Raw genomic sequence first — 19,665 nt, 5'->3', positions numbered from 1 at the left:
GGTGGGAGCTACAACATGGAGCTGGTCACTGCTCCTGTATAAACTATAACAAACAAGGCAAAGTTGTGCTCACCACTAATTTTTAAAATCATTAGGCGGGGGTGCAATGAGGCTGTAAACACAAAATACATATAGACAAATACAACAGTCCTCTGCACTATATATTTAAGACATTGAGACATTTTGTGCATATAGCTACTAAAAAATGCCTTACCCTTTAAACAACAAGGATTGTTTGTCCATTTCTGTTGCATTCCAACGTCTCGGTCCTTGAGAAAGGTCCCAATAGGGACCGAAACGTTGGAATGCAACAGAAATAAAAGCAAATATTTTTTATATATGGGAGTGCTGGTTCTTTTGAAAATTTCGATATATATATCTTAACCGTGCACCCCAGCTGGATAAGCTACAACAGTGTGCCTTGGAGTGCGGATACTCATTGGACCGTGATATATATATAACTCGAGAACTTGCTTGAAGCCGGCACAGCACGTATAAAGGTTAAGTGTGCCTGGGTGCAAAATGCAAACAATAAGATAACTGTCCCAAACAAGGCATGCACTCACAGGTCTTATCCAAGTTTAAAAAATGGTGTTTATTCAGCAAAAAACTGCTAACATTTCGGCTAGCCATCTATCCTTTCTCACTTTAGGCTATTTGCCTGATATGCCTTTTTAAAATCACACTTGTGGCTACAACTTTAATGAATACATTTTTTAATGTTTTTATAATGTAAATTATTGTGCTTGCCATTTGTTCTTTTGTTAACTGTCTATTTAGTATCTGGGGGCCTTGTGTTTCAGAAGGGCTAAGCTGCCTGATACCTCTAAAGGAACACCCCACTACCAGGATTTCAATATAAAGACAGTGTTGGAAAGTACAGATTACAGTACCCTTACAGTACAATTGTATTACATTAATTATAAGGGGGTTATTTACTAAATCAGATTTTTTAATCATTTAACCTTATGATTTTACCTTATTTATCACATTTTTGGGCTAACCCCAGACCAAAATATCTTCAAATTGAGTTAGGGACAGCTGCCATTAACTTATAATGCCATACATGATCTTGACAGGTTTGAGATGCAGATGTTTATGGATTCTGGCTTTTTTGCAGCATCGAGGTATAATAAATCTCGAAAAATGTGAGTTTGTTTCCGCAAAAAAAGTTTTTGCCCCATTGAGTTTTATTAAATAACCCCCTAAAAATATTACATCACTTGTAAAAACAAATCTGTTATTATGCTTTATTTAAGCTTCATCAAAATACTAATACAAGAATTCTTTAGCTAAAATTCAACAGTGAAATAAATAACTGCAAATTCTTCAATTATAAATATTTAGACTTTTGAAATGAGGGTTTGTAACAAATATATCTAATTTATAACTTCTATTGGTTTGACTATTCTTTAATGGATATTTTAATGCCAAGGTTTTATTTAGAATAAGATGTTTTTGAAAAAACTTTGAATTTTCATAATTTCCTAATACTTCACTTCTTGGTGCTATGTAATAAAATATTTATATCTTATAATTGTTAAGGGTTTGCTTGTATTTGAATTCAAGATACATCTGTTCAAGATGCATCTTTTTTTTTTTGCTTGAAAGTTAATTGTATTTTCCATTCATCTACAAAAGGAGTTATAACAGCTAAGTTTTAAAATAAAAAAAATTAGACCATGTTATTCTGCTATCGGTGCTTGAATTTTTACTGAGAGTAATGTGCACTGCCTGAAGCCACTTTATCATTATGATGGATTATGATACTTTTAATGGTGATTTATTGTAGTAATAAACACTATTAAAGAAATCTAAATCTAATATTATGAAAATGAATGCACAAGTCACATTATTGATATATTTGTATTTGATAGTTATTGTCCTATTTTGGAACGTTACATGTTATTTTAAATCATTTAGGGTATTCATTTTTGTAATCCGCATTTATTGAGCAAAAAAAATTTGAGAGGTACCACAAATCAAACGTTCTTTTAGACAACAATTAACATTTTAAGAAATCTTATATATCATACTATTTGAAAGTTGCTAAAGTATATTCATCTACTTTTGACAAAGGTAAGTTAATAGTATAACTTGTCTGATTCTAACTTGTAAAAGTAGTCTGAACTTGTTTTTTTCATTTTTTGCCCAAATCAGATTTGATAGTATCCTATATTGTTAATTAAATACCTAGAAAAATGTGAAATCTGAAAAAAAATAATGTAAACTACAAAATAAATTTTGCATTAGCTTGGCGTGTCCCTGTGATAATTCATCCTATTTTGTTCTGTGCCACCAGGCTCTATAGAAAAACTATCAGAAGAATTGTTTTCTGTTCATATACTTTTGAGTTGATACTTTGTTCATCAGAAATTAGGGGCAGCTTTATCAAAGGTCGAGGTGAATTTTCGAATGAAAAAAATTTGAATTTCAAGCTATTTTTTGTGTACTTCAACTAGGGAATTGTTAAATTTGATATTCTAAAATTTGAATATTGAAATTTATCATGTATTGTCTCTTTAAAAATTGACTTTGCCCATTCGCCATCTAAAACCTGCCGAATTGCTGTTTTAGCCTATGGGGGACCTCTTAGAACCTATTTGCTGTCAATTGGTGGACTTTGAAAAATCAAAGTTTTTTTGGGGAAAAACTTTGAATCAAATTCGATAAAATGCGCTAATCCCTCAATTCGTATGATTAGAAATCGGGCGAATACGGACCTATTCGATCGAAAACGGACCTATTCGACCAAAAAAAAATTTGACTTAATTTTGGTTGGTCTTTTTGAATTCAAATTTCCAAGTTTTTTCAGTTCGAAATTCAACCCTTGATAAATATGACCCTTAATGTGGTGGTCATATTCCCTAATGTGTACTGTAAAGGTATTAGATGTAACCATGGAAGTATGTGACCATAAAAAGGTATTCATAAAAAGGTTTTTCAAAGGCTGAATTTCAAGGCAAATGTTATTTCTTAATCTTAACAAATTCAAATACATCGATTTGTATTGTAGGTTGTGTAATGAATAGAATAAAAAATGCATATTTTAAAACTTAAAAAAATAAAATCACAGCTATACAAGTTAACAATGAGGAAAGGGTACATACAAGGATATTTAAATATGGACCCTTCTTATATAATATCTGTAACATTTTGCCTGTTGACTTTCTATATGCTATGCAGTCTGTGATGTTCTATTTGAACTTAATTTAATATTCATTTAAATTCTTGTTAATCTGCATACAAGTGCTCAGGATTAGTAATCAACCTGCATTTAAAACCCTTTCAACTCACTTACTTCACATTGTACGTCAGGTTATTATGTTCCTAGGTATCTGGTTCCTGCTGCTTCTGTGCCCTGGTTCTTGCGTTGTTCTTTCTACCCAGGTCCAGTCCCCTGTGTTGACTTCTTTTTTCTTTTTTCTTTTTTGACCACAGAGTTTTTGACCTGTTTCCAGGTTGTCTCATGAATTGCAAACTAAACTTAAAACATTTGCCATGGTAAATGTAGAGGCCTGTTTAGCAAAAAAACTTGATTGAATAAAACCCTGAAAAAAAATAGAATTTAAAAAAAATCTCTCAGGGACTTGCAAGCATTTTACATTTTATGATTTAATAGATATTAAACCTTTCGATTTTTGGGAACCCTAATTTGAAATTATGAGATTTGTTTAAAAAAAATGTCAAATCGTGGTAAAAATTTGAATTCCACTATTGATAAATCAGTCGCATAGAATATACAAACACATAATGCACTTTGACAAAAATAATATAAATGCAAGTGATAATTTAAATGAGATGGATCTAGTGGTTTTTGTTTTCTAATTCTGGGCAGTGTCATTCTGTGGCTACTAAACAAATAAAGTTCTGTTTTGCAAAAAAAAAGGGCATTAACTCAAGGGATGAAAACACAATTATTCCTCCTTAAAGGTCCCTGATAAGGCCTCACCTGGAGTATGCAGTGCAGTTTTAGATTCCAGTCCTTATGAGCTGGAGAGAGTGCAGAGACGTGCAACTAAATTGGTTAGAGGGATGGAAGACTTAAATTATGAGGGTAGACTGTCACGGTTGGGGTTGATTTCTCTGGAAAAAAGGCGCTTTGGAGGGGACATGATTACACTTTACAAGTACATTAGAGGACATTATAGACAAATAGCAAGGGACCTTTTTACCCATAAAGTGGATCACCGTACCAGAGGCCACCCATTTAGACTAGAAGAAAAGAACTTTAATTTGAAGTAACATAGGTGGTTCTTCACTAGGGATGTAGCGAACGTCGGAAAAAATGTTCGCGAACATGTTCGCGAACTTCCGGCCAAAAATGCGAATGGTTCGCGAACGTCGCGAACCCCATAGACTTCAATGGGAAGGCGAATTTTAAAAGCTAGAAAAGACATTTCTGGCCATAAAAATGATTTTAAAGTTGTTTAAAGGGTGCAACGACCTGGACAGTGGCATGCCAGAGGGGGATCAATGGCAAAAATGTTTCTAAAAAATACATTGTTGACACAGCTCTGCGTTTTGTGCTGTAAAGGGCAGAAATCACACTACGTCACTCAGGTGATGTTTCTGGACACAGAATGTGAAAAAGCTCACACAGCTAGGTGGCACTTGGTTAAAGACTGGGCAAACAATGCCTGCAAGGGCAACGTATACACTACAGCAGTGGATACGGAATATATTATTGCTGCTTGAAAAACATCACTCAGGTGGTGTTTCTGGAGACGGTATTATTATTGATATTTAGACAGAATGTGAACAAGCTCACACAGCTAGCTGGCAGTTGTTTGAAAATGAAGAACACACTGGGCAAACAAATTGAAACAATGCCTGCAAGGTCAACGTATACACTACAGCAGTGGATACGGAATATATTATTGCTGCTTGAAAAACGTCACTCAGGTGGTGTTTCTGGAGACGGTATTATTATTGATATTTAGACAGAACGTGAACAAGCTCACACAGCTAGCTGGCAGTTGTTTGAAGAACACACTGGGCAAATAATGCCTGTTGGTGCACTACTATGAAGAACAGCAAACAGCAATGGACACGTTAAAGAACAGTAAGATAAGTAAAATAAAAAAATATGTATATGTATATTAAAAAAAAAAAATTACTCTGGTTGGTGCTGAACTACTAGGAGCAGCACACCAGTCCCACTCCCCAACACAGCTAGACTAATAGCACTGGGCTCTTATAGTAGCAAAGTAAAAAAACAAAAAAGAAAATAAAAGCAGTCCTTACAAGGACTATTGGGTTACAGGCAGCAGTCAGCAGATGAGAGATCAGCAGCAGTGCCCACAGCAGCTACATACAGAGCACTGCAGTAGAAGGTAGATTACTAGCCAGCAAAGCTACCTAACCTAAAATGTCCCTCAAATCCCTGCAGAGTTCTGTCCCTACAATACAGAGCAGTATCAAGTAGATTACTAGCCAGCAAAGTTACTATCAACTGTCCCTCAAATCACTAACGGCTCTCTCCCTACACTAGCTCTTCCAAGCACACACAGGCAGAATGAAAAAACGCTGCAGGGCTTCAGTTTATATATGGAAGGGGAGTGGTCCAGGGGGTGTGGTCCAGGAGGGAGAGCTTCCTGATTGGCTGCCATGTATCTGCTGGTCTGGGGTGAGAGGGCAAAAATAAGCGCCAGCTAAGGCGAACCCAAATTGGCGAACGTCGCGCGACGTTCGCGAACATTCGGCGGACGCGAACACCCGATGTTCGCGCGAACTAGTTCGCGGGCGAACAGTCCGCGACATCCCTATTCTTCACAGTGAGGACAGTGAGGTTGTGGAATGCACTGCCGGGTGATGTTGTGATGGCAGAAAAAGTCACCCACTTTCTATTCATTCCTAAAGTATTTTTACAAGCGCCAAACTAGAAAGTGGGTATTCTTTGATGTGATAAATTTGGCCCTTCATGTTATACATACATATGTATGTACAGATGAAGCCACTTGGATTTGTGAGTTAAATGCGTCATGACTCAAGGTTAATTAAAGAAACTGTGTTATCTAAAGTCATCTTAACTCATTTAATGCATTTAACCTTTTCATTAGCATACCAAAGCACCATTGTTCACAATGGGGAATGCTTTAATTAGATGGGATGCTGTGACACAATTGTCTGTGTTAAATGGGATAAGTGGGATATCTGTGTTTAGTTATTCTGTGTCAAACAGGCAAACCAAAGTGGCTGCATCTGTATGTATAATATGTATTAGGGTCACCTTTCAGAATGACTTTAGTACACCTTGGGATGCTGTTGTACAAGTCCTGAGCTAAAAGCAGTTCAATATCATAACAGTTTTCAGGATGAAATGATTTCCCTTCTTTCAGAAAAAGAAAGAAAAATCAATTTTACACTCTGTGTTTCAGGACTTCCCATAAAGGTTTATTGATATTTAGATCTGGTATTTGGAGAGGCTAAGGAAGGTGTTTGAATTCATCTTAGTCTTGAATACACTCCTGAATTTTTTTTAGCAGTGTATAATCTTAAAAGGATTTTGCAAATCCACCTGTAAACATAAAATGTGCCAATCACTGAACCATATTTCTGATCTCTGAGACTGAGGATACAATCTTTAGTTTTAAATATTTCTATTCTTTTTTTATATTTTATTTTCTAACATGTTGATTGAAAGCTAAGAAACACACAATGCGTCTGCACAGTCACTAAAAGTGACTAAATTCCAAGGCAATACACAATCTGTCAGAACCACTGACAAACTGTAATAATTTTGGCATCGTCTCTACCTGGCAATATACACTGCACTTGTGGTTTCAAAGTAGATAAGGGAATAATAATAATCACATGCTGGTCAACAATACAATTATACATATTGCTTCTGTCTAGACAGAATTCCAGCTGTTAGTGAGTGATCAGATACTCAGGGCTTTTGTATAATTCGATAAATCAGTCACAAAAACACTGTTTCTTCTATGAAAATTAAAGTATGCATCAATTTTAAAAGATCCATCTAAAAAATACTGTGCACTCACAAATATTTAATGAACCAGACAATCGTAGGATTTCTTTATAATTCATAAGTCCCAAACTAAACCATTGATATGTTTTGTAAATATAGACAAGGATATGCATTTTCGGAGTCTTGCTTTGAATGTACAAAATACTTTAACAGCAGGGTTTTAAAAAACTAAAAAGCAGCATTTGCATATTTATTAGACGAAATAAGAATTAAAAACAAGGCTTCCTAGAAAAAAATGTGCTGTTCTCAACATTCTTCATGTACCAGATTCAAAATCAGAAAGTTATTAATTGCTACTCAAATTATTTTTTTAGTATAATATATCTAACCTTTTTTAACCGTGAGGCACATTCTAATGTAAAAAAAGTATAAGAGCAACACAAGCATGAAAGAAGTTCCTGGAGGTGCCTAATAAGGCCTGTTATTGACTACTGGTAGTGCCTATGTGGACTGGCAGCCTACAGGAAACTCTGTTTGGCAGTACATTTGATTTTAGACAACCAAAACTCACCTCCAAGCCAGGATTTCAAAATTAGCACCTGCTTTGAGGCCATGGGGAGCAACATCCAAGGGGTCAGAGAGCAACATGTTGCTCACGAGCCACTGGTTGGGGATCACTGATCTAGACTATAATAAACATTTTAGAAAAACAATTTTGAATGAAGGTCTAAAGAAAAAGCTGGGGTTTTAATATTATCATCTTTCAAAGATCAGGGTTTATTCATTAATCACACTTTTTCACAATTCTATTTATTAACTATTTATTGAGAGAAGTTTCACATCAGAATGACTCATCAAGGCAGACAGCTACACATGGTGCACAATAACCTGCAAACACTCAATCTGTATATCCTGGCAGGGGAGTCTTCCATGAACCAGGCGTGGCTGTCTTTCTCATTAAATTCTTGAAAAGAATTGATCCTTGATTAACAACAAGATAATCAACAGAAGAATGCTAAAGTATTAGCTATATTTATGCAGACTCTTATCCACCTGGCACTTTGCAATCTGAAAGTAAAAAGGAAAAATATTTGTTAGAAGAGGAAAATCTATATACCAACGAATTCATGATTACTCATTGGATTTTCTGTTCAGATATAGTACCTCTAAGCTTAGAGTGTTGAGCAGTAAGTGATGTTAGTTCTTTCTGGGAAGTAAAAGTATTTCAGACTGGGAAAAATACATGTAATAATTTGGGTTTCATGAAAAGTTTTCGTGCTGTGTATATAGGATCCCCACCAGCACTTCTTTTCATATGCTTTTCTAGTGGTGTATTGGTTCCCTAGTTGTCTGGCAGGATATCAACATATGGAAATCTTAAATGTAAAGGCACTTTTCTCAATACGTAAGTCACTAACTGACCTGTGTAGTGAATTAATTGCATAGGGTACTTTGTTGTACAGTGTTAGCCAGACAAAATGTATAGGTCAAAACTTTTGGGGACACACACACAAATACAAAGTCAACACAAACAGAAAAAGTCCAAGGCTATTGCGCACACTCTTCTCTAAGTCACATGCCTTTGTGCTACCAGAAATTCAATAATATGAGCAAGTAGATGCCGGTGCACACAGGGAACTTTTCTTAAAAATGTATCTTTATTCTGGTTTGTCACACAACACTTATTGATGAGAGTTTATTTTCACTTCCTGGTTTATTCTTCACGATGGGCCTGACATCATTCTGCTTTGAGCGAAATTCAAATATTTAAAGGGGCCACGGGCAATTGTTCTTTACCCAATATAGGTCTATTTCCTGAAAGTTTTCTGGGTGTGTTTTAAGTTTGATATAAGTTATTTGACCCTTGTCTGTCCCTGACTACTGCTTGTTTGCTGCCTGTACCTTTGCCTGTCTCTGACCATTCTCTTGGATCCTGACTTTGTACTGCATTACTGACTGGTTTTGACCCTGGCCTGTGTCCTCAACTTCATTTTCTGGCTCATGATTCTGTACTGCACTGTCTGATTGGTATTGACCCTGGCCTGTTCCTCGACTATGCTTCCTGTTCCCATTCCTCCTGTTAAATGATCCAGTTCACTTGACTACTCACCTTAGTCCTTGCACTTTAATTCCTGGCTGCATTAAGTCCTGGAGTAGGGAAAGTATCCTCCCAATGTGAAAGGTGATTGTTATACTGTAGGTAGAAGTGGGACCCATGAGTGGGACCTTAGCATTGGTTCTGGGTTTTGGGATACTGATCGTGACACCATGTCTCATAGACTCCATTTCAATTGAATAATTCCAATTTTTAAAAAAAGAAAATGTTCTCTGAAATAATAAACAGTACCTTGTACTTGATCCCAACTAAGATATAATTAATACTTATTGGTGGCAAAACACTCCTATTGATTTTTCTATTGACCTGCATATAAATGTGTATCTTCCAAGTATTTTGTGTAACGCTTTTATTTCCATTATAAGTTTTCAAACCATGACAGGAGGTACTGGTAAATGATCTTTTATTGTTTTTCTGCTTCTTTGATTTTCTATTTTGCTTCAGAAATGTTGTAGATTGTCTTTTTCTCTGGCTTATTTGGCTGCTTTGATACCTGCAGCTTATACAGTACAACTGCAATAAAGTCATCATTTTGTTTAGATGTTTCAGATCAGTGATTGAAACTAGGATGACTTCTCAGATTTCACACAGTTGGTAATTAAAAACAGCTACATAAATTGTGGAACATCTGGCTCAAAAATTGTAAATACTATTGCATATTTCTAACACGCGTCAAAATGAATATATTATTGTTTCATGCTGTATGCAAAAACTAGAGAGACATACATATGCATAATACATCGCTTTAAACACATAACACATAAATACATAATACATAATACATAATTGGAAGTCTAGCAAATTAATTATGTTTGAGCCAATATATCCCAATGAGAAAACATCCAAATATCTTTTGTCAAAATTAAACTAGTTGAGTATTTACAATTATCAGAAAAATTTGCTCACCTATTAAATTAATTTGCAGAAAAACAGGAGAAGGGTTAAGATATTCTATATGTTACCAAAATGTCCTTTCTGCAAGTGTGTGTTTATAAATCACAAATTGGTGTAATGTGGTGAAATGATCAGTTTTCTTTCCGAATATATCCATGACTAAAAAAGCACCATGTTTATGGATGAAGCAGCAGTGTCTTAATTTTCCTGTTTCAAACAATTAAAGTAAAATAAAATAGGGTATGAGGTGCAAGGAATCTTTGCAAGTAATGGAAAAAGTTGTACTTGTCTACAGAATATAATGGTTTCCTTTGACACTATATCAGGCACCCTACGTTTCCTTGCAATAATTGAATATTGTCATGTACTGTTACCAAGGAAACTATAATCATCAACTTAACTGGAGACACTAGGGGGACTCATTTAGAGTAAAATTGTAACAATGCAAGAACAGTTGTATCCTTTCCTTTTTTAATTATGGCATTCTCTGCAGTATAATGTAAATGGCTGAAAATGTATGTACGCTCTATTACAAATGAGGTCTTAGCTTTACATAATATGTATAATTAAAAATTACACTATCTACCAATTTTTAGAATGGTTTTGTGCAAGAACCTCTGCTCAGAATAAACTATAATAGTAAATTAATCCTGAATGTAAATAAATGTTTTAAATCATACTATTACTACTTTTCTGCAGATTTACATAAAAAAATGCTATATGCTTATTCAGTGCATATTTAATCAAAAAATTGCATTAGGCAGTTTGCACAGTGATCTAAAGAGCACTTTTAAAGATTAATTACGATAATTTTTGCACTTTTTTTTTTACAGGTTATAATTATGTTTTCTTGCTACCAAAAAAGTAACAAGCCATTAATGATCTACTTTTTTGTAATTATTTCATTAGTAAAAATCATAGAACATGTAACTACAGTATCTAAAACCATTACTTATATCACCATCATCTTAACGACTATCCAATCCAGAATAATAGCAATCATCTGAATAATTTGTTTTATTATCCTTAACGACCTTCCGGTTCTTCTTCTCATTCCAGTGGGTTCATCATTATATTCAGATAACATTTGATTTAATGAACGGTTTTTGGGACTCATATTTTGAAATAAATTATAAATATATGTAAGATAGCTTGTTGAGCATAAAAAGTAGATTAGATGATACTGTTAATGCTCCTCTACTTCATTTGAAATTACTGTAGCATGCTACAGAACACCTTCAGAAATATCCACTTTGTGTCACAAAGGTTTAGATTTATATAGCAAATATATTAAGATGACAGCAAATTCCCAAATAGACAGAAGTCACGGCAAGCAATATGGCAGGTTACATCATATGTACAGATTAAATGGATTAAATGTACAACTGAGACAAGTTCTTCATACACAACAAACTATTTAATATCAAAGGAAAATAATTCAGAAGCTAAATTATGCATTTAACATGGGTATATTCTCTCTTAAAGGAGAAGGAAAGTAATGTTTATTTGGGTGTGCTAAATTGCATTTACCTACCTGACACCGTGGGTCAGTGCCTGAAAATTGCACCAGCCTGGGGTTATTCCAGCGAGCACCACTGAAAGATCATCTTCCTGCTTCTTCTTCTTATGAGAATAGTAACATAGTAAGTTGAAAAGTAACACAGTAAGTTAGGTTGAAAAAAGACATACGTTCATCAAGTTCAACCTTGGAACTCTATTTAAATCTTCCTAACTGCTAGTTGATCCAGAGGTAGGCAAAACAACTCCATCTGAAACCTCTCCAATTTGAGGGGGATAAATTCCTTCCTGACTCCAATGGCAATCAGACTATTTCCTGGATCAACTTGTACTATGAACTATCTTCCATAACCTTGTATTCCCTCACTTGCTAAAAAGCCATCCAACCCCTTTTTAAAGCTATCTAATGTATCAGCCTGTACGACTGATTCAGGGAGAGAATTCTTCACAGTTCTCACTGTAAAAAAACTCCTTCTGAATATTTAGGTGGAACCTCTTTTCTTCTAATCGGAATGGGTGACCTTGTGTCAGCTGGAAAGACCTACTGGTAAATAATGCATTAGAGAGATTATTATATGATCCCCTTATATATTTATACATAGTTATCAAATCACCCCTTAAGTGCCTCTTCTCCAGTGTGAACATCCCTAATTTGGCCAGTCTGTCCTCATAGCTAAGATTTTCTATACCTTTTACCAGCTTAGTTGCCTTTCTCTGGACCCTCTCTAATTCAATAATGTACTGTTTGAGCACTGGAGACCAAAATTGTACAACATATTCTAGATGGGGCCTTACAAGCGCTCTATAAAGTGGAAGTTCTCATGCCCCTAGGTGGTTTTCCTTTTGTATTTGTGGCCACCCCTTCTTGTGTGTTTGTGTCTCCTCCTCCCCCATCTTTCTCTCAGCAGTATTCTCTATCCCAGTGTCTGAGTCGGTTGATTGATCAGAGTTCTAGGGAGAAGTTTTCTTCTAAAGGGAGGTGCTCTGAAATTGTCAGATCTAAGTCCTTGTAGTCAACCATACACACATTTTAATTTGTAATTTTATATATATATATATATATATATATATATATATATATATATATATATATATATATATATATATATATATCTAGCAAAACATCTGGGCTTTCTAAGTTTGCACCTGAAACAATACTATTCAAAACTCTGGGGCTTTCTCCGGTTGCATCTAGTGATGTATAAATTTAGAGGCACCATAAGAAATGTTGTCGCTAGAATGCTCTTAATAATTCTCCTATTACAAGTGTAATGTACTGTATGGTAGTAGGAATCTTACATGCACCGAATATATGCCCCAGTGGTTTATACATGTAATGGCAGTTTAAATGCTTACTTTATTATATGCTCAATAGGGATGTAGCGAACTGCCGATTTGGTGTTCGCGAACACCGGCAAAAAATGCGAACGTTCGCGAACAGTTCGCGAACTTCGAACACCCGCTAAAATCGTTCAATTCGAATGATCGAAGGATTTTAATTCGAATCGAACGATCGAAGCATTCGATCGAATGCTTTTCATTTGATCGAATGCTTACAATCGTTCGAACGAATGGAAATCGTTCGATTTTTAGCGGTCGAAGGAATTCGAATGGTCGAACGATTTGTGTTCGAATCGAACGCGAACTCAAACTGCGAACGTCGCGCGACGTTCGCGAACATTCGACGGACGCGAACGGTCGAAGTTCGCGCGAACAGTTCGCTACATCCCTAATGCTCAATTGTTTTTCTTTTTCTGAATGAAACATTTCTTAAAACTAAATGCATATTTGTATCAAATGGTTCTTATGAATAAGCCATTTTCCAGCTGATATTAAAATTTGAGCCACGAGGAAAAGCACAGCCATGTATTAATGCATCAAAAAGTAATGGTTGAAAATAAAAAGAATATGTTTAAATAAATTTCCTTTATCACACATAGACAAACATAGCTCACCACAGTTTGTCAAAGGGAAATGTTACAACTATTTATACACTTGTATCGGATTTTAGGGATGAGAGTTCAGAATTTTGTAAATATGAGCCTAAAAATTCCTTGCAAGTTTAAAGAGGAATTTCTCTAACTAATTATCATTCTTTAATAAATATTTCCCTCACCTTTCATATAAAAGAGAGCTATCCCAAAACAGGTATGGGACCTGTTATCCAGAATGCTTAGGACCTGGGGTTTTCCATATGGTCTTTCTGTAATTTGGATCTTCATACTTTAAGGGGGTTATTTATCAAGGTCTGAAATTATCTCAATATTGGCTGCTACAAACTCTGATCCAAGCCGCTCGGGTTTCTAACGCTTATTTATTATTACATTTTCCTTGAAATTTGCTTTGCGGTAAAAACTCAGATTTTCACCATTTTTTCTGAGATTTCACCTGATTTTCACGATTTTTTTGGCGTTTTCACCTGAAACCTCAGATTTTTGCCCGAAACCTCCGAAAACTTTGGGGTTTGGCATGAGACCCAGCGCAAATCAATAAAATCATTTGGACTTCTCCCACTGACTTATATGCAACCTCGACAGGTCTGAGATGCCGGGATTTAAGATTCTGAGTTTTCCAGCCTCAGGGTTTAATAAATTCAGAAAAAATCGTGAATTTTTAAAAGCCAGATTTTATAATAAAAAAAATCAGGATTTTTTTGTGATTTTTGCATTCGGGGCTTAGTAAATAACCCCCTAAGTCTACAGCAACGTAACTAGAGGGGGGTGGGTCCTGGCGCAGGATGCCCAGCCGGGTCGCCCGCCCCCCTCTGTATGCCCGGAACTGGCCGGAATAAGTGGCACGCGTACTGCCAGGGGGCCATGTGGGGGTGCTGTCCCTGGCCCAATCGCATCCCCTGCTCCCCCAGTAGGTACACCACTGTAAGTCTACTAAATAATAATTTAAACATTAAATAAATCCAATAGGATTGTTTTTCTTCCAATAACCATTAATTGTATATTGGTTTTGCAAATATTCTAAGTACTGTTTTATTATCACAGAGAAAAAGGAAATTTGTTTTAAAAATTTTAATTATTTGGATAAAATAAGTCTTTGGGCAATGGCCTTTCAGTAATTCAGATCTTTCTGGATAACAGGTTTCCAGATAAAGGATCTCATGCCTGTACCTGCATATATGGATAAACTACTGCTTTTATCCTCAGTGGATACACTGTAGTGTAGTACATTGTTCAGAAGATGCTTTTGTGTGCAAACCCTAAAATATGTAAAAGGTTGTAATATATTTCTTTTAGAATTGGGGAAAGATATCAAAACTACAGCTCCCCCTTGTGGTACACAACAGGGGGGAAGCCAGTGCAGCCAAACTTTGGGCAATTAGGATTAACATATGAATTTTATGCCTTATTAAACCATCTGTGTATAGCTCTTCAGATACTGGATGACTACATCTTTCAGCATCCCTACATATTGTAATAGTTATATTTAAGTAAAATATTTAAGTATTTAAGTAAAGTATACAAGTCAATTCATGAAAATGTTCATGTATTGAGTTAATCCCTCGTACTTGTGGTACTTATTTACCACAACTAAAAAAATTTGCATATTTCATATGCTGCAATAAAATAGAAACAAAATTATTTTAATGACGAACATGGTAAAATGTACTATGGTTTTATTGTTTGCAAGATGTAACATCATTATCTTTTTTGTTTGTTTCAGATATTCGTGGATTGCAGGGTTTTTTGGATCAGGCATCAAGGTTGGGACTTGATGTTTCCCTGCAAAAAGTAGACAGAAATATAAGCAGAGTTTTTGCTAGCCTTTTCACTTCCATGAAGACTGAGGAACTTAATCGATATCGAGATACATTAAGGAGGGCCATCTTACTCCTTAGTCCAAGAGGTGCTCAAAGCTTCATTAGTGAGGTAAGTAATATATTTCCTAAATTTTGGATTTGAAATTATATAGATTTTAATTAATTAGAGGATGGTAAAAATGTAAGAACTTTTTACATAACCTAGGTGAAAAATCAAGCAGTTTTTCCCATTGTGGGAAATTTATCACAATGCAAGTCAATGAGGAAGTTCCAACAATTCAGATCTTTTCACTGGTGATAATAAGATAAATAATGAAAAATCAAAATCATTTGATAATTGTTCCTCTAGGGAACAGTAAGGAATGTGGAAATATTTCCTGACACCTTAGTTTTTATTTTCACAAGAGAATAGGAAAAGAGAGACATTATCTAATCATTGATAAATAAGTCTGTCAATTTCCAGCACTTTTTACCTCCACTCCCTGTGTTAATATTTACACAATTATAAAACTGCGTAATATTTTGCAATGTCAGTATATTCCTGTAAATTATTTTATATATCTTGCTCACTTACTATCATAGGGGCTAGATGTTACCAGTGTTGTAACTCAGATCAATAAGACAGTTTCATTTTATAACTTGTCATACATTCACAACTGCATCCGTGGAACTTTACATGTAGAATAAAAGCAAAGGAAAATCTTTTTTTTTTTTAGCAAAAAGTCTCAGGTTCACAAATATGATAACAATCCTTCTACATGGTAGGATGAGGTATGAAGAACCTATGTTTATAAATGTGTCTTTGGGTGTGTATTGTTTAAAATATGTAAATTGTCAAACTCTTTCGACTATGACCAAATATACATTCATAAGTTAAAAATTATATATATATAAAATACACAAAAGCTATGAATATCTTGTAAATGATATCCTTATAAACGGTGAGTTCTGATGTCATCAGTTATAAACGGTGAGTTCTGATGTCATTTCTGTCACATGACTCACTGAAATTTGTGTATTATAATAAATAAAGTACCCCCAGTTGTAAAATATGAGGATATCGGCCTTGTGTTTTTATATGGTCATGAAACTCCTCGGTAACTTATAATATCCTTATATTTTACAAGAGGGGGTACTTTATTCACTATATATATATATATATATATATATATATATATATATATACTACATACACTGACACACACTATAATAATATAAAATAGCAGAACAATAAATCTTTCTGTGCTAAATGACCTCAAGTGAACAGAAGGTCTGTCATGTTGCCAAGGATGATAACATAACATATTTTCTATCAAAAGTTTCTGTCAAGAGTTTTACTACATTGATGCAGTGGAGTAAAATTACCAGCAACTTTATCAATCCAGAAAAGTATTATGTTTTAAAGTCAAAAAAACAAACATACCAAATGCACAGTCCTATATGATAAATCCTGAAGTTTGATGTAATGCAAAGTACATATCAACATTATTAATACAGTGTAAAAGAATATTCTACAATAACAAGTAGCAGTCTAACTATGGATGAACAGAGCTGGGGGAGGTCCTCTGCCTGTTTCGTCTATTCAGGGGGCTCAGAGGGTTTCGTGCAAATCATGGTTGACGGACCACGATTCTGTATGCATTGTGGGTAAGTTTGCAATTTTCTGCAGTGTAATGGGGAAACGGGTGGCCCAGAATTTCTTTGGGGGGGGGTTACACCTCTGTTAAAAGCTAATTATAGAATGACAATTTGAATATTCACCAATTTAATGAGTGGCATTAAAAAGACCAGAAGAATACATTGTAATGATTTCCTATTTAGTATTAGTATTAAATTAGATCCTCTAACCATTTTAGTTGGTAAACCACTAGATTCTATACTATTCCTGAACAGACTTTGCATATATATATTTTGACCATGTGCAAATTAGGGATTACTCACCCATGCGAAAATACTCTCCCACCAATCAGATGCAATATCTAGTGTGGCAGATATAAACTAGATGGAACACGTGATGGCTAGATTATGGGAAACACAACCTTGATTTAACAGGATTTGGTCTAGGTGGGACCTTTTACAACTACAGTTACTGATGATTGGCTTGGTCAGGCATTAAGTACAGAACATGAATTAATTCCCATGCAATTGGAAGTGTATGCTTCGTGCCACACCTTCCTTGACAAATATAAATTGCAGCAATTTGCATACAATTTATTGACCTGCACAAAATATGCTTCTGGTAGCTGATGCAAAATTATACACAACAATTATGCTGGAACGAATGTTACATTGCGGGTATTTGAATAGTGCAATATTTTACAGTTTCGTTTTTTTTTAGTAAATGTGTCATACTGTATCTTATTATTTCAGCTGTACAGTGAATCAGGTACAAGAAAAATAATTAATTTACTGTAGATAACAGCAATGCTGTTTTTCTACGTGTTCTGGGCTTTCCTGTTCTGGAATACTCATGCCTAATTAATTTAGTATTAAGTATCCGATATTCTATGTGTAAAGTGAATACATGTATATTATTTAAGCTCAGCATTTTTCAGTTCTAACTATGATTTATACAGCATGTAGATATTGATAAAATTATTGATAAACATCGGTTACGCGTTTAACTAGAAGATTGTCTTACTAAATTAATTTGGTAAATGTCTTGAATCTCTTCCTATTAACTGTGATTTTAAAACAGCTGTAACATTTTTCTGCATACTTCTGGTAGAACTAGTCGACTAATAAAAGGATAACCACAGCATTGATTTTTCTGCATAAATAGTGTTTAATCACTCTGCAATATAGAGATCTGTGTTTCACTAAAAATGGTATCATCAGATTTAAACTGCAGATATAGATTTAAACCACCATTCTTGGATTTGGGGGCACTCCATCAAAGAATCCATTTTAAGATGAAAGCAGATGTTTGCCAGACACACTATTTTTGGTATAGTAGCAAGCATACAATAACCTTTTCAAGATACTCAGTCTAGATCACTTTTGAAATCCAAATTATACAGTATATGTATTTATCGATATATATATATATACCACCAAGCAATTTACTTTTTACCTTAAAGGAGAAGGAAAGCTAGCAAGGCAGTTTATTGTCAATAGATTAGTCACAACAGCACAAGCTAGAACACAATTTTTCTTATTTAGAATGTTTTTTCATACCTGAGTAAACAATTTTAGACGCTGTCTGTTTGTTTAGGATAGCAGCTGCCCTATTAGCTTGCTGTGACATCACTTCCTGCCTGAGACTCTCTATGCTTGCTCATCATAGCTCTCAGCTCAGATTACAGCAGTGAGGGGAGGAGGGAGAAGGGTGAGAAGAGCAAACTGAGCATGATCAAGCCCAAGTCCTGGGGGTTTTAAACTAAAAACAGGAAGTCTGATACCTAAGCCCATGTGAACACAATAAATGGAAAGAAATTACAGTAGGTGTTTCTTTCCACAGAGGACTCAAAGCAGCATTACTTTGAGGGGTTTCTAGTGTATTTCTATTGACCTTTACTTAGGTTTAACCTTTCCTTTTCCTTTAAGAAAGTGTTTTAGTGCTTACTGTATATCCCCACTTCAGAGTTGGTACAGTGGTACATGACACCTACTAGGCTTTACAGTACACTATGTACTCAAATACCTCCTCTGCTTGCTTCAGACAGTGTGGGGAGGACAGAACCTATACCACATATTTTGGAACTGCCTTGTCATAAGAGAATACTGGAAGAATGTACTGATACTCTTTGAACCAATGATTGGAAGATGCTTGCAAAAAGACATTCTTATTTTAAGCTCCATTGCTGAAATATAAAACTGAAATTTAATAGCCCAGAATTGGAAATTTTTATTATTACATATATCAGGACATACATCACATGGAATACATGGTGACCTTGCAATACTCTCAGATACTCAATTGTGATTTCTGGACACAATTGAATTTACTACATCCTCCTACAAGATAAGCTTATTTTGCAGACTTTCTGGGTCAGATAGTGACACTTTACTTTATGTTCAAAATATTTTCCCCATTTCACTACTACCCCCAGCAGGATAATACTCCATTGGGTATTACATAATATTTACTAAATATAAGTGATTCAATTCCAGACAAGCATAGGCGTCAGAAACGGGGGGGCTACAGGGGCTGTAGCCCCCCCCATAATTTTTTTTTGCTGCTGTCTGTTTGGGCTGGCTCCATCTCCCATCTGATCTACTTCAATTTCACACCACCCCCCTCCCCAGGCGTTGAAGTGGAAGTGGCCAGCGGTGAAAAGGAAGTCTGAGCCGAATGTCACAGCAGCATGTCACACGCGCACCTGCTGCACTTGAGACTACTGCTGCCGACTGGAATTCGACCCCTCCTCACTCACCGGCTGCAGCACTGCCTTAAAGTGATGCCACAGGCATGCCAACCTGCCTCCCCATTCC

At 35.3% G+C, this 19,665-nt stretch overlaps 1 protein-coding gene across 4 annotated transcripts in view; it reads left to right on the top strand.

The window, feature by feature from the left end:
- Positions 1–19,665, top strand: part of grid1.L (glutamate receptor, ionotropic, delta 1 L homeolog) — a 571,429-nt gene that overhangs the window by 310,492 nt on the left and 241,272 nt on the right. For all 4 annotated transcript variants that reach the window (XM_041568909.1, XM_041568907.1, XM_041568908.1 and 1 more), the window contains one exon: positions 15,135–15,340. In XM_041568909.1, the coding sequence (XP_041424843.1) occupies positions 15,135–15,340 (206 nt within the window). The remainder of the gene's footprint in view (positions 1–15,134; positions 15,341–19,665) is intronic.

This window comes from Xenopus laevis, chromosome 7L (assembly GCF_017654675.1).
Source record: "Xenopus laevis strain J_2021 chromosome 7L, Xenopus_laevis_v10.1, whole genome shotgun sequence".
Classification (NCBI taxonomy): Eukaryota; Metazoa; Chordata; class Amphibia; order Anura; family Pipidae; genus Xenopus; species Xenopus laevis.
Note: the sequence above shows the minus strand (reverse complement) of the source record. Positions and strands in the feature narration are given on the sequence as shown.